This window comes from Pectinophora gossypiella, chromosome 1, assembly GCF_024362695.1.
Source record: "Pectinophora gossypiella chromosome 1, ilPecGoss1.1, whole genome shotgun sequence".
NCBI classification, from domain to species: domain Eukaryota; kingdom Metazoa; phylum Arthropoda; class Insecta; order Lepidoptera; family Gelechiidae; genus Pectinophora; species Pectinophora gossypiella.
In genome coordinates, this window is record NC_065404.1 from 8036240 (window position 1) to 8050446 (window position 14207).

General features: G+C 39.0%; 1 protein-coding gene across 2 annotated transcripts in view; it reads left to right on the forward strand.

Annotated features, from left to right (window-relative positions):
* Positions 1 to 14207, forward strand: part of LOC126367739 (LIM/homeobox protein Lhx3) — a 37005-nt gene that overhangs the window by 18303 nt on the left and 4495 nt on the right. Inside the window, exons 1-4 of one of the 2 annotated variants that reach the window (XM_050011435.1) lie at positions 6414 to 6535; positions 10584 to 10758; positions 11024 to 11226; positions 11759 to 11945. In XM_050011435.1, coding sequence (XP_049867392.1) covers positions 6439 to 6535; positions 10584 to 10758; positions 11024 to 11226; positions 11759 to 11945 — 662 coding nt within the window. In that variant the 5' untranslated portion in view covers positions 6414 to 6438. Of the gene's footprint in view, positions 1 to 6413; positions 6536 to 10583; positions 10759 to 11023; positions 11227 to 11758; positions 11946 to 14207 lie in introns of those variants that run through there. The other variant, XM_050011425.1, reaches the window with a different exon arrangement.

Below are 14207 nucleotides of genomic sequence, written 5' to 3' on the forward strand. Positions count from 1 at the left end.
CTTTTTCTGTGAGTTCTATTCAAATGTTTAATGGTAGTTTGTATTAGCAGTATGTTTGTTTTTCCGTTCTCATGTTTTGCGACTTAGTCACGAATTGACCAAGCTCTCAAAGTAAAAATTGAAAGAATACAGTCTGAGTGCGGCCCTGGCGACGTCACGCAGCCGCACAGCCGTTTTGTTCTTAATGGACCTCATTAACGTACAAAAACTCTTGTAGCACCAAAACAATGCAGGCGACTGGCAATACTGGCATTCCAAGTGAAAACCTGACGCCGTGTGCTTACGTACAAGTAGCCATGCAAAATACACGTCGCTTAAAAATCAAAACTCGCAAATCTTTGTGAGAGCGAAAATATAATAAAAAGACAAATAAACCGCGAGTGTGCTTATTGAAAATATTTATTTAGTAAACACTCTCCCCTCCCTGGTTACCCTCAGAACTGAAGGGCTTGTAGTGGCGAGCAAACACACGTCTAACTAGATCAAAGAGTCGAGTACTTGAGCCGGCAGAAGATTCCATTCAAGTGTTCATTTGGATAATTTGTTGTCTTGTCATGTCCTGCTTGCTTGATCAAGTACGATTCGCTTTATCTTCTAGTTCCAGATTTGAAATTATAAGCTGCCAGAAATAAATATTCCAATATTTATAGTTGTCGTTCGAATACTAATCTTCCATTAAAACCATTTAGGTAATAAATTCGTAGTGTTTTACGTTTAAGTAATGATAATATTTGAAAAAGGAAGCATAACCATTTTACAGCGTCGTGGAGCAAAACCAAAACATATTTTGGCTTAGAGTCAGCGAAACCTGCAAACTTTGTCGTTGTTAGCCACGGTATGGCCAATGTTTGCCAAATATATTATAACGTTATTGACACAGTGCGATCATTATGCCAGCGAGGGCCCACTTATTAATTTTAATAAATGGGGTGACTTTGCGTTATAGGGAGCGACACTCCGCGTTTGTTGTATTAGTTTTGATTTTATGGTTACGTACATACTCTATTTAGTTATTCATTCCATTAATACTTAATAGCGGATATTGATTATATCAGAGGTGAATGCTGACAAAAGAGCCTACTATTACAATCTTAGCAAATGTAACTCGGTGCAGAACAGTATTCGGATAGGAGTTTGCTTGCTTCGTATTATTTTGAATGTTGTTCATTTGCCAAGCGTTATTCCGTAGACAGGTCCCGGTTTTACAGAAGCGACTGCCTGTTTTTTCCAACCCGAAGGGAAATCCAGCCCAATACAGGTTAGGTTAGGTCACATACCTCCGAAACGCATTTCTCAGGAATGTGGGTTTCCTCACCGCTGAGCACGTGATAATCTTTTATGGTCCAAAAATTAATTCCATCATTGGTTGAGACCCGTGCTGGGGTGATTCGAACCTTCGACCTCGCAATGAGAGTCAAGCGTTCTTCCAACTGGGTTACCAGTCCTCTAATAAGTTCGCCGATGTGGTTCTATAAACTTAACCTTTCCTGTCGCTATCTGTTTAGTTAGGTACCTGTGTGATGTTTTATAGAATTGTATAGGATGACATTTACTAGCTTCTTGATTATATTTATTTTTATATTTTTTATATTCATTTATAAATAATATTGTAGGTTTTGTGTCCTTATACAGATAGTGACAGGTTACAAGTACTAGCACCTCGGTTATAATTACATTTAGACTAACGTAATCATCCGCTTATCTAACAAAAAAAGAAAGTAACCGTCTATTGTCGCTAGAAATTTTTACCCTTACTATTAAACAAACCCAGCAACCCCTACTGCTCAAGTACCATAAAAGTGTCCTGCCAGTGGGCGCGTGGCACTCGCGGCGCATCTACCCAAATTGCATTTTAACTTGATTACCGAATGATATAATTTTTCGGTTCGGTCCTAATCAGATAACAGGAACATTATCAAATTAAAGCGCCATTTCGCGCGGCGGGCGGGATCGCATCAATAATTTTCATACTAACACAGTTATGCTGCTACATTTTACGGACATAAAGTTACTTAATAATTCTAATTAATTTTCTAGTTTAGAATTGTTTTGTAGCACAGAGAACTGGGCTACAGCAACCATGTAGAAACGTGGGTTTATTTGTTCGTGTTGCATCTCGCCACTCTTCAATTTAGAATGCTAAAGCGATCTAGCGGTTCTAGTTTGGAATTTTAGAGTCATGGTCGAACGCATCTTCAGGTTAGGTAAGCGGACTCTGTGAAAAATGGTAGGGGGATAGTGGTCGAACGCATCATTGTTCTCAATTCAAAAAAGCTTTGGCAATACGTTTCATGTCTAGTGACATAATAATATTTATACAAATGGTATCATGCTTCAACTTTTCTCTTTTCTTTATAAGTAAATACATAAAAAAGCAAATTAAAATCATAATTTGTAATGATGTACCTATCTACCTACTTCTACTAAATTATCCTTTGGCAGAAGACATAGGCCTAGGACGTCATGCTGATAAAAATCTCTTATCTCTTTCGTACTAAGCTGTATACCATTAGTGCGAAATAGATGAGAGATACCCATGTCTCTCTAGGCGATGTACCTAGTAGAACTCTGTTCTACTGTCATTCTAAATATGACATTTCATTTAGGCGTTGACATTTGCAGGGTGTAGTCGTTTTCGACGTCTTCAGATGAAAAGCTGCCGAAGGCATTCTAAAATGTCCATAAATAGAAATAAATATAACTTATTCTACATTTAAATGTTTACCCACCAGTAAGCGCGATTGTCCTGTTGTCCAAATTTCCCATAGTAACCTGAGACATCGCCGTCGGCACGCGCCCCATAAATGCCTCAGCTCGACTATGGGGACTGTGCCGTCTATGGGACAAATTGTACTATGATTTCAAACGTGAGAATATTTATTATCTGTTGGTGCTGATTGCTCGATAAACTCTATGTCCCCGATGATATTGTCATTGTTATAATGTAATGTGGAGTGCAGTTTAGTTTTGAGTTGATAAAATAACTGTTTAACAGATCTTTTCACACATGCGAATTGATTATTAAAAATAACGTGCTTGAGAGCGTAATCAGAGAGTCACAAGTAATCAGAAGTCAACTTACAGCCAGTTTTCAAACGAAGTACTAAGATGTATTAATTATTTAATGATGGATGACAAATGAGCGCCAACTGCAGCCCATCTACCATAGGAACGTAACAACTTCAAATATTTTTAAATAACCTCATTAACCTCAGTTATTATACCCAAGAAATTCGTTATTCCATGTCTACCCATCCCAATAGGTTATGGCCATAAGGTTACGAAGGTATGTAGGCCCTATCTCACATGGTCACCATGATTGCGTAGCCAGCGGGAGATTTTCGATATTTGGTTGCCAGCAACAAATTGTTTGTGCAACCGAGTTGGCGCCAGCATGGTGTCATGGAGAGCTAGGACCCTAACTTCATAACTAACTTAACTAACTTTTAACTTTTTAACTTTTAACTTTTTTTTTTTTTTTTTTTTAACTTTTTTAACTTCTTTAGTCATTATGAAACCGAGCAAAGATCCATAGTTACGGTGGTACCCTCGATAGAGACCCCCCACACTAGCGTCTTTCGAGCGTCGACGTCGTGCTAGCGTCTGCGCGACTTCTACGCGACGTCGACACCGCGGCTCCTGTTGCATGCAATCAGTGTGAAAATGGATTCCGACGAAGAAACACTGCTGTTGACATTACTGATTCAAAAATTACGTAAACGAAAAAAGAAAAATCGCCGTCAACATTGGGAACATCCTCGCGCAGACGCTGGCACGACGACGACGCTATTGACGCCAGTGTGGGGGACTCGATTAGAGAGATGATAAGATTACCAGTAACAACACATACTGTTTATCAATGAATTCCGGTGAAATCCTCACACCCCATAGAGACTTTAATTTTATATCTACCTGGTTTTTTCTTACCTTAGAAATAATTTATTAAATTGGCATATCACGTCATCATCAATGTTATATTTTTCTCCTTACAGCCCCCCCCCCCCCCCTCACTCGGTGTTATTTTAGTCTTCAAACGTATGAGCGTCAAATGTCAATGTGTACTGTCTGTGTAAAACGAGGGTGTTTTGTAAAAGGTAAAAAATAATTTTGAAAGAGAACATGGTAAAATTAGAATGTTTAAATATTTCTTTCATATAAACAAAGTAAAATTTATAAAACATTAACAAACTTAAAGTAGTCAAGACATCTCATTTCATGTACTAAAGATAGATAATGTTATGTATAATGAAATAAGCAGTGGCAGTAATCTTACTTATTAGAGATTAAATAAAAATTTTGGTATTGTCAGAAAAATTAAGATGATTCCATGCTTCGGAAGTCACGTTAAGCTGTTGGTCGTGGCTACTGTTCATAAAACATTGTAGAGCCAACTCGCAGTGGAGCAGCGTGGTGGAGTATGCTCTACATCCCCTCCGGCTGATTGAGGGGAGGCCTTATGTTTTATGTTATTTATTAATCAAAACTTATTCACGCCTGCAATACTTTTGCTATTATATTTAAAACGCAAGTGTTGACATTTAAGCACCCTTTAGTGCTTCCTTGGTTTCCGCGTGGATTGTGCGCTGTCGCATCCGATCAGCAGATTTGTCGGTGGAAGCATGGAGGGGCCATAGAAGCTCGAGCAATGCAAGGCCTTCAATTACCGCGGCGCACGCGCCTATCCCCTCGGGACTTAGCACGTGACTAACCCATAGAGCAACACGGGCCTCCTCCAACCCTACTGAGTTATGTCGCGATTATATCGCGAATTTTAAAATTTTTCCATCGTAATTTTTGGTTTAGAAGGGTAGTGAGGTGTGGCACAGTGGTATTAGGTACAGTCAGCTGGATATTTTAACATTTATCGTAAATATCAAAAGGGACAGCATTTTTCTGACCATACCTGGCACAAAACGTCCAGTAGAATAAAAAAGGTTTGATGGGTACCCAGGATTATTAACTATAATATAATTTATATTTACTTACTTCTTACCTAATATTTAAAAGTCCGCCAGAGAAAGTATTTATACAGTCCGACGGTTAGTTAAACTACTCATATAAAAGTGTTACTAAATATACTACATGGGAACTCAGGAATGCTATCCTTTAATTTTGTAATTGAAAAACGAAGCACTGAAAATCGTGGAAACGAAGATAATGTAGATTTGTGGGATTTCTGAAATAGGCGAAGGTGGCAAAATTTATGAGCGGACCCAAATACCTCGTTGACCTACTGGCGGCACGTCAAAATTGAATTAAGGTGGTCTCACGTCTTCGTGGTCTTCAGGGGCGAGCAGCCGGGGGTAGCAACATCGGGTTCTACCGAGATTTATTTGCTCGTAAAGTCGCACACACCGCTGCCCTCGCGTTCACTTGTATAATTTATTGTGAGGAACTCTACGCCCAGGTCACGCTCGACCAAGGCCTAGACCGGATTGTTGGCGATTTATTGTCGTGTATTTATAGGACTCGTGCTGGTCACAATAGCAACAATGAGTAGGCGAAGTAAACGGCGAGGTATAGGCGAATTCGACGATAGAATTACGATTGTTTCTGTTTGCAAAACGCTTTACTACGTACTTGCGTCGAGACTAAAATGGTATCGTTTTGTATCAGGTAATAACGTAAGCATGACGGAGGTACCTGAATGCCTTGTTTCTGTTACATAAGTACCTACGTATGGCACAAACAAAGGTTAACTTTAGATTTCTATTATACTGCGCAAACACTTAGATATTTTGCTGAGCTATTTTTAATCGCGTAAAAGCTCAAGAGAAGATTAAAGCTCTCTATTGCTGAAATTGTTGAAAGGTACAAGATTTTGCTAAGTCAGTTATTGGTATTCCAAGAGAAATCTTATCAATACCTACGTATATTATGGATTTATGTATCTGAGAAGGCTAGTTAATGGCTTTATTTGTAAACGAATTCCAAGTAGGTACCTAATCACATGACTAATAATGGGTTTACCTTTTCATAAGTTGTGATATCTTTATTTAGCAGCTTGTTCACCTAAGTACCTACCTACCTACCTACAAATTTTATTCAACGATATAATAACGAACTAACTTTACATAAAACATGGAGTCTACTGAAAACTCTTCACCGTATTATCGCAACGTTGAGATCTCTTTTATTACAAAAGGAATGGCTGGAATTTGTAAAAAGAAAGCCGTGCAGCGGATCATCTCTGCGCATTTGAGCGTTCAATATCGCTCTCGGGGAAATGTGAAATTTCAGCGATCGATCGATGGGTGGGCCGTTTGGGTTCCGTCGCATCGGAGGCATTGGGAGTTGGGATTGGTCGATGGGCGTGGTGTTGTTATCACCGCGGGCGCGGCGGCCAATGGCGGCGTGGCGGTGATAAGAGGGTTGGGGTTGCGTGGCGGGGTGGCGGCAGTGCGCGCGTCGAAGCGGCCCAGGGCGGTCGTCGGGAGTATGCTTGGGGCCATGATGTATCCCACCGAGGAGCCAGACCTAGAGGACATGCGTGTGCCGCCGATACAGCTCGAACACCTGCCCGAAGTGTTTCTATGTACGTAGCGCCAGTGTGTGTCGTGTTTCCTACTAATATGTATATACTAACCAAGTTGCTTATGTCTGTGACGGTGATTTCTGACGTTCCTGTACCATTGCTACCATCGGTGGCTAACGGAATGTTTAATTTATCTCATGTTTTCTTTCAACTTAACTGTAATTAATAAGAGGGAGAGAAAATATTCATGTTAGTATGCAGGGTTAATTTTACAAAACAAATATTTACTGCAGCGCCCCCTGGTGAGTTTTCGCCGTAGCACCTTTCTAAGAACCTGAACTCATCACTGAAAAGCGTATCAAAATCGGACTATTTAGTAATTTTAGAGATAAATGGCAAACCTAAGTTTGCCCGCCTATTCAAAAATCATTTCATGCGTCGTGGGTAAAAAATATACTTGTATATTAAATTCTATTAAGTAGACAAGTATTTATACAACAAGTATAATTTAAAACTACTTTAGAAACTCTACGCCTCTACATATCATAAAGAATGTGAAGCAAAGAGAATATATGTAATTCATTACGTTTTAACGTTAAGTTTGTCGTCTTAATAGGATAGGTAAACGTCATAGTGCTTAAATTTATCCAACTGTTGCCGGGTTCAGGCCTACCTTCATCAATCGGAGGGAGTACGGAGCACGGAGTGATGGAGTATAATAAAAATATTATAATAATATTCTCCACACACACTACGCTACACTATTCTTCACTGCTCCACTTTCGATTTGGAGAAACACCCAAAGTTGAATTAATTTAGAAAAGTGAATTCCCTCTATTAACCCGACCGAGAATCAAAACTGTCAACCCTTGGTTTGGTAATCATGATGTCTATTCCATCTGAAATATCATCCTAAAAATACAAGATGAAACAGATTTCATCGGTGCCTAACTGGGTAGTTGACAATTATCTTAACAGACGCGTTTTTCACTAGGTACCTACCTATAAATTGATAGGCTAATGTGAAAACAGAATCCAAATTCGAAAATCAGCAAGTTAGTAAGAAACAGCATTAGGAACTCATGACGTCACAATGTTGCTAGTGCTATACAAGCTACTTTAATTGTTAATGAATATCTCTGGTATACCCGCAATAGAACACCGCGGTGGAGTATACTCCATACCCCCTCCGGTTGATTGAGGGGAGGCCTATGCCCAGTAGTGGGACGTATATGGGCTGTTTATGTTGTATGTTGTTAGATATTAGGTACATTGAAAACGGATTTTATATCTATCTTCAGCATGTTCACGTGAGTAGATGGGTCATTAAAAAAAGGCCGGTCAAATGCGAGTTCGACTCGCGCACTGAGGGTTCCAAATTCGTAAAAAAATAACCAACATAACAAAACGCGTTGATTTAGATGCTTGATTTTTGTACAACTTTAAGGGTCCGCAGACAAATGTATTACGTGTTAATTTCAACTTGATACTTCTACGCGTTCCCGAGAAAAAGGTCTTGATACACACATGGACAGACAAAAAAGTGATCCTATAAGGGGTTCCGGTTTTCCATTTGATATACAGGTACAGTCATGAGTAATATCATGTACCCACTTTAGAACCCTGTCGCGCTATCATATTTGACATTTAATGAGACTTACGGTTTAATTTCTCAAAAAAAGTTAATGTGACATGGTTCCAAAGTGTATACATATTAGTACTCGTGACCGCACTTAATAAAAAATCCAGATTACCGACAATGGCACAGTACTAAGTTCCTTCTCAAAACTTTAATACTATTTGTGAGACTATGGTCCTTAGGTTATGGAGTTATACCTAGTTACTTCATGATACATGTGATAGAAACAGTAAAATGAAAACAATATTTAATTAGAAGCTACATCCAGAATTATCCAGTATCGAAACGTGACTATAAAACATACAAAAATAATTCCGTTAGTCTCCTGAAATCACCAACGAAGAGGTCTACTGTGAAATCTGATTGCGATCTATTTTATTATGATATCAATTCAAAATGTCAACGTGAGTAAGCGAAAACAATTGGGTATTTGACTGGGTCGAAGATAAACTATAAAATGTTAATCTACAAATAGAAACCAGTCTAAGATGATCAAAATACAATCAGATTGTATTTTTCGACTTATTTTCGAATTTTATTTATGAATTAATTAACAATGAGTACGACGTTTGACCGCTTTTATTTGACGTCACAGTAATCTATATAAACTCTAAAGAAAACTTTCGTTTTGACGTTTCGTAAAAAGTATCTCATTTGACTAAGTAGTTTGTCAAGTAGCCTATACTTTTTTGAGCAAAATGATTCAAAGTGTTCAAACGCCTCTGTAGCTTTTAAGTTGAGAATAAAAGACTTAAGGAAATGAAATAAGTAATGCTATCAGATTTTAAAATAATACGAAGCGTATGGCCATAGATTAGTTAATAGTTTGCTACAGTATAGCAAACAACAATAAGAAATTCCATTTCAAAGTACCTAGTAAACTGTTGAATAATGTTGGTGATAATTGTACTTGTGTCACAGCTGATAATCTAGTAAGAATAGAAAGGAATTATGCAGAACAATCAATAACAATAACAGCCTCCGTGGTCTAGTGGTTAGAGCGTTAGGCTCAAGATCTGGAGGTCCGGGTTCGATTCCCGATGGGGACATTGTCGAAATCACTTTGTGAGACTGTCCTTTGTTTGGTAAGGACTTTTCAGGCTTGAATCACCTGATTATCCGAAAAAGTAAGATGATTCCGTGCTTCGGAAGGCACGTTAAGCCGTTGGTCCCGGCTATTAGCCGTAAAAACACCTCCGCCAACCCGCAGTGGAGCAGCGTGGTGGAGTATGCTCCATACCCCCTCCAGTTGATTGAGGGGAGGCCTGTGCCCAGCAGTGGGACGTATATAGGCAGTTTATGTATGCAGACCAATAGTGATTTTAAGTCGTTTCGTACATACTTTAACTTGTTATAATCAAGCAAGAAACAAAAGCTGATATTACCTAAGTACTCTACAATATTTTTATCGAAACTTTGTAAGTATATTTTCGTTGACTATAATCTCACTTGATGATTAGTCACGGTACCTATCAGGTAAGCAGGTGCCTGATGGGGCACCCTAGCTAACTAGTAACTGAATCTCTCAACCAACCGACCACATTATTTTATTCGGGAAACATTCAGCTTATTGACACTTGAAGTCTAAGTTTTTACTAAAATTTATTGCTAAGCGTAACCCTTATAAAGGAGGTGATAACGTCAGCAAATCTTCAGTTTGGGCACGAATACACTGGTCCTTCATAGATATCACGTCATACAATCCAGTCAACGTTCATTCACCATGAATAACTTCATAGCTAGGTTAGTACTAACGAAAACAGTGACTTACTAAGGTATATCTCAATATTGATGAAGTCCTACGTCCTACGTAGGTCATATTTCTATATTAACACAAAATTTTAAATAGAAACTACAACTTTTACTATATCTGTCTCTATAAGTAAGTAATGTAAAATAAAGTCGAACACTGGAAGTCAATATAATTAGCGTGAATGCAAAAATATCCTACAATATTTTGCCTTTTTACAAATATCCAGTTAGAACTAACGTCAGTTGCTACCATATAAGTTCTTCTTCTTATCGTGTGGGTTGTGAGGTGTCAGAGTTATTATTGAGCCGCCAAAGGTCCCTGACAATGCTCATGTAACGATTACTCATTTACATCAGTAAGTATTAACCGGGACCAATGGCTTAACGTGCGTTCCGCAGCCCGGATCATCTTATTTTCGGACAATCAGGTCCGGATCAGCCGTTAATGTCCTAACCAAACTAGGGATCACAAAGTGATTTTTGTGACATGTCCCCACTAGATTCGAACCCGGGGCCTCCGGATCGTGAGCCTAATGCTCAACCACTGGACTACGGAGGCCGTTACCTATAATGTTGTAACTGGATATGTACAAAAAGACAAAAGATTTTAGTATATTTTTGCGTTCACGGTAATGATACTTGACTTCCTGTGTTCCAAGAACTATGTACGTAAGTAGTAGTTTAAACAAATATTGACGAAGGTGGCGCCTGTTGCAGCCAGTATCCCGAAATGTGGCGGGTGTCACGAGATGATCGTGGACCGCTACGTGCTGAAGGTGTCAGACCGCACGTGGCACGCGGGGTGTCTCCGCTGCGTGGAGTGCCGCGCCATGCTCTCCGGGAAGTGCTTTGCCCGGAACAACCAGCTCTACTGCACCGACGACTTTTTCAAGTAAGTATCCAATTGTATGACGTGATGATACTTGGGCCATCTGGTCTAATGTGAGACGTGTTGAAGGTGTAAGAGCGCACGTGGCACGCTCTCGACAGAAAGAACCAGCTACTGTACCGACAATTTCTTTAAGTAAGCTTCCTTATGAAATGGCGATTTGGCGATATAGATAATATACGTATAGTATGTCCTCTCCTTAACAAAAACCTAAAGTGACAACTTTTCCACGTTGATAATGTTGTGGTGAATGCGGCTGTTGTCCCAGGCGGTTCGGCACCAAGTGCGCGGGGTGCGGGCAGGGCATCCCTCCGACGCAGGTGGTGCGCCGCGCGCAGGCGCACGTCTACCACATGCGCTGCTTCGCCTGCGCGGCGTGCGCGCGCACCCTCAACACTGGCGACGAGTTCTATTTGATGGAAGACGGGAAACTTGTCTGCAAACCCGACTATGAAGCTGCTAGAGCGAAAGGTTAGTGATTTATTTAGTTAACTAGTTTTGGTTGTATACGTGTATACCTACGTACTTATGGATCTTTTTATACCAGCTATGTAGTAAATAAAATCGTTTCTCAATGTTGCTTGCGTCCAGCAGTTGATGCTTTCAAAGTTTTGTCCCAATCAGACCACACAGAACCTGAGAAACGTGGACGGACATGCATCCATCATACATGTACGATAAGCTGCAAAAGTCCAATCAGTTTCTTGCATAGTAATACATTAACTGGTTGCACTCAAGACCTCCTGAATTTTATAATTATGACAACTAATAGTTCATAATTTCATAACTGTTTACAAATAATTCGCTGGGCTCAGTGACTAAACGCGAATTATATCAATGATTTCAACCAATAGGCACAGATGTCTAATGGCTATTGGCCAAAGCCTTCGATATAATTCTACGCGCCACGCGCTGTTGCCATTTCGTGAGGGGTGATGTCTTTAAAATGCCTTACACCACATTGTCAATTATATTATGTTAAATGAATCTGTTTATATCCTAGGTGCAGAAGGTTCGTTAGACGGCGACGCGGCGAGCAAGCGGCCGCGGACGACGATCACGGCTAAGCAGCTGGAAACGTTGAAGAGTGCCTACAGCAGCAGCCCTAAGCCCGCCCGACATGTCCGGGAGCAGCTGGCGCAAGACACCGGCCTGGACATGCGGGTCGTGCAAGTCTGGTTCCAGAACAGGTGAGCTGATAAAAAATACGTAGGTACTACTATAACTAACTAACTGTAACTACTATAAGTTCATAAGCAGGTATATGTCAATTTGGGTAGTCAGAAGTGCATCCATCACAAGATGAACTAAGTACCCACGCCTCACCAAGCTTTCTGTTAGAACAACGTGGTCGTGAGCCGTATCCCCGTCTATGATGGCGATACGACTCACGACCACGTTGTTCACGACCACGTTGTTCACGACAACTGTGTTAGTTGTGTGTGTGTGTGTGTTTGTGTGAACGTAATATAACATATCGTCATGTGAATAGTATGTACACTCACTGTCGTTAACGGTCACAAAAAAAAAGAAAAAGGTTAATAAAAAGTAATTTGAAAATTTAAAAAATAAATCTAAAACAACTCCAAAATCAGTGTGATAAAACGTAAGAAGAGTATTTTAGTTATGACAATATTACACATTTGAAACAATATTTCAATGTAGGTATAACGGCAGACATACTTATGTAGGCTCCTGCAGCCGTCAATTTTTCATATTTCGTCGGTGATATCGCGAACTGACGTACTTATCTGCAGTTTTTGGCGAAACTGATTTGCACCTTTGCAATTGTCAATAAGACACAAATCAGTTAGTAAAGTCAACCACGATTTGTAAGTATTTGGTATGAGATTATTACAGGAGCATAGCGCTCGCTGTATAAAACCATAGAGCAACACAGACCTCCACTGACCGTATAAAACTGTTTTTTTAAGAATAAAAATCCCAACCAACTGACTGTGCTAAACCCCGTCTACGAATTCGTTCCAATTTTAAAGAAAATGGTAAACTAAAACAATGTTGCAAATAACACGAGAAATAAATTTCTATCTTATTTGAATATTTGCACATGTGAAAATACTTTATAATTAAATGTTTATATTTTATAACAATATATTTTTAATAAAAAAAATACTTATTGCTTTTAAATAAAATCGTAGTATGGTATTAAAATAAATGGATCATTTATAGGGCTATAAAGTTGTTGATAATATGTATATAGAAAAATGTCGGATTTTATTTAGTTAAAAGGCTTGTCGCCAATTGGACATGCAATACGGTATTTGGTTAAGCATACAAAATGAATAAAGCGAGAATATCTGTAATTGATTTTTCATACATACTCAAGTAAAAGGCCGAGTTAACAAGAGTGATTTTCAAATAGCCACTGCCTTAACAAGAAATAAACGTAGATTACGTTTTACTGCCAACAGCCAAAGATTACATTTTTCCAATGAAATTAATTTTATGACAATAATAAAATGTCGTTATAAATGTTGTGAGGTAGTTGTTACATTGTTAATGTATTTACTTACTATAATCATTATTCGAATAATAGCTACACAAGGTAGAGCAGTAAATCAACATGAAACATCTTATAGGCTGTGTTGTTTTCTTGTACTTACCAGATAAAATGTTGTACTGTTATTCATCAAACGGCTTCCATGATTCAGTAGTTGAGAGTTAGGCACACGATCGTGATGTCCTGCATCCCGTTGGGGCCACATCACAAAAAATACTTTTTGATGGTTAGGACATGGCAGGCTGATCACTCGATTGCCCGTAAGTAAGATGCTTAAGTGCTTTGCAAGGCATGTTAAGCAATCGGTCACTATTTACTCAATTCGGGTAATATTTATTCAAGTATGTAAGTATATTTTATCGTTAAATTAGGCCTGTAAGAAGTACTTTGGCGGCTAGGTAGTAGCCCTGACGCCAGGGTTGATGAAGTCGGACTGACCTCGCAAATTCCACGCGAGAAGAAGTTTTGCGTGTGAGGTAAATAGTTAGGATTACATTATAGCCTTTGATAAATATGTATTTATTACGAGTAGATATACCTATACAAACATTGAAGTATTTCATTTTATAGACAAGTAGGTAAGTAGATAGCCTTAGATTCCAAAGAGACTACAACATGATTTCTAACTTCTGACTCTTCCTAGAGCAATTGGCATTAGGCATTTACACATTTATGTATTGGCATTCTGATGTATTTACCCAGTATATTTTACACTCGAAGTAGGCGAAATAATCAGATAGCAATAGTCTACTTACTTCGACTATTGCGCAGGGAATCCCCGTTGACTCACTAACTATGTAGTCACCTTCTTAATACATGTACTTCAACAACATATTTCGGAACTCTGATAAATTCGAGGAAATGCTTTGATAAACATTCGCAATCAATAACTGTCCCTTAAAGTAAGTATTTATCGTTGATTTGGGAGTGA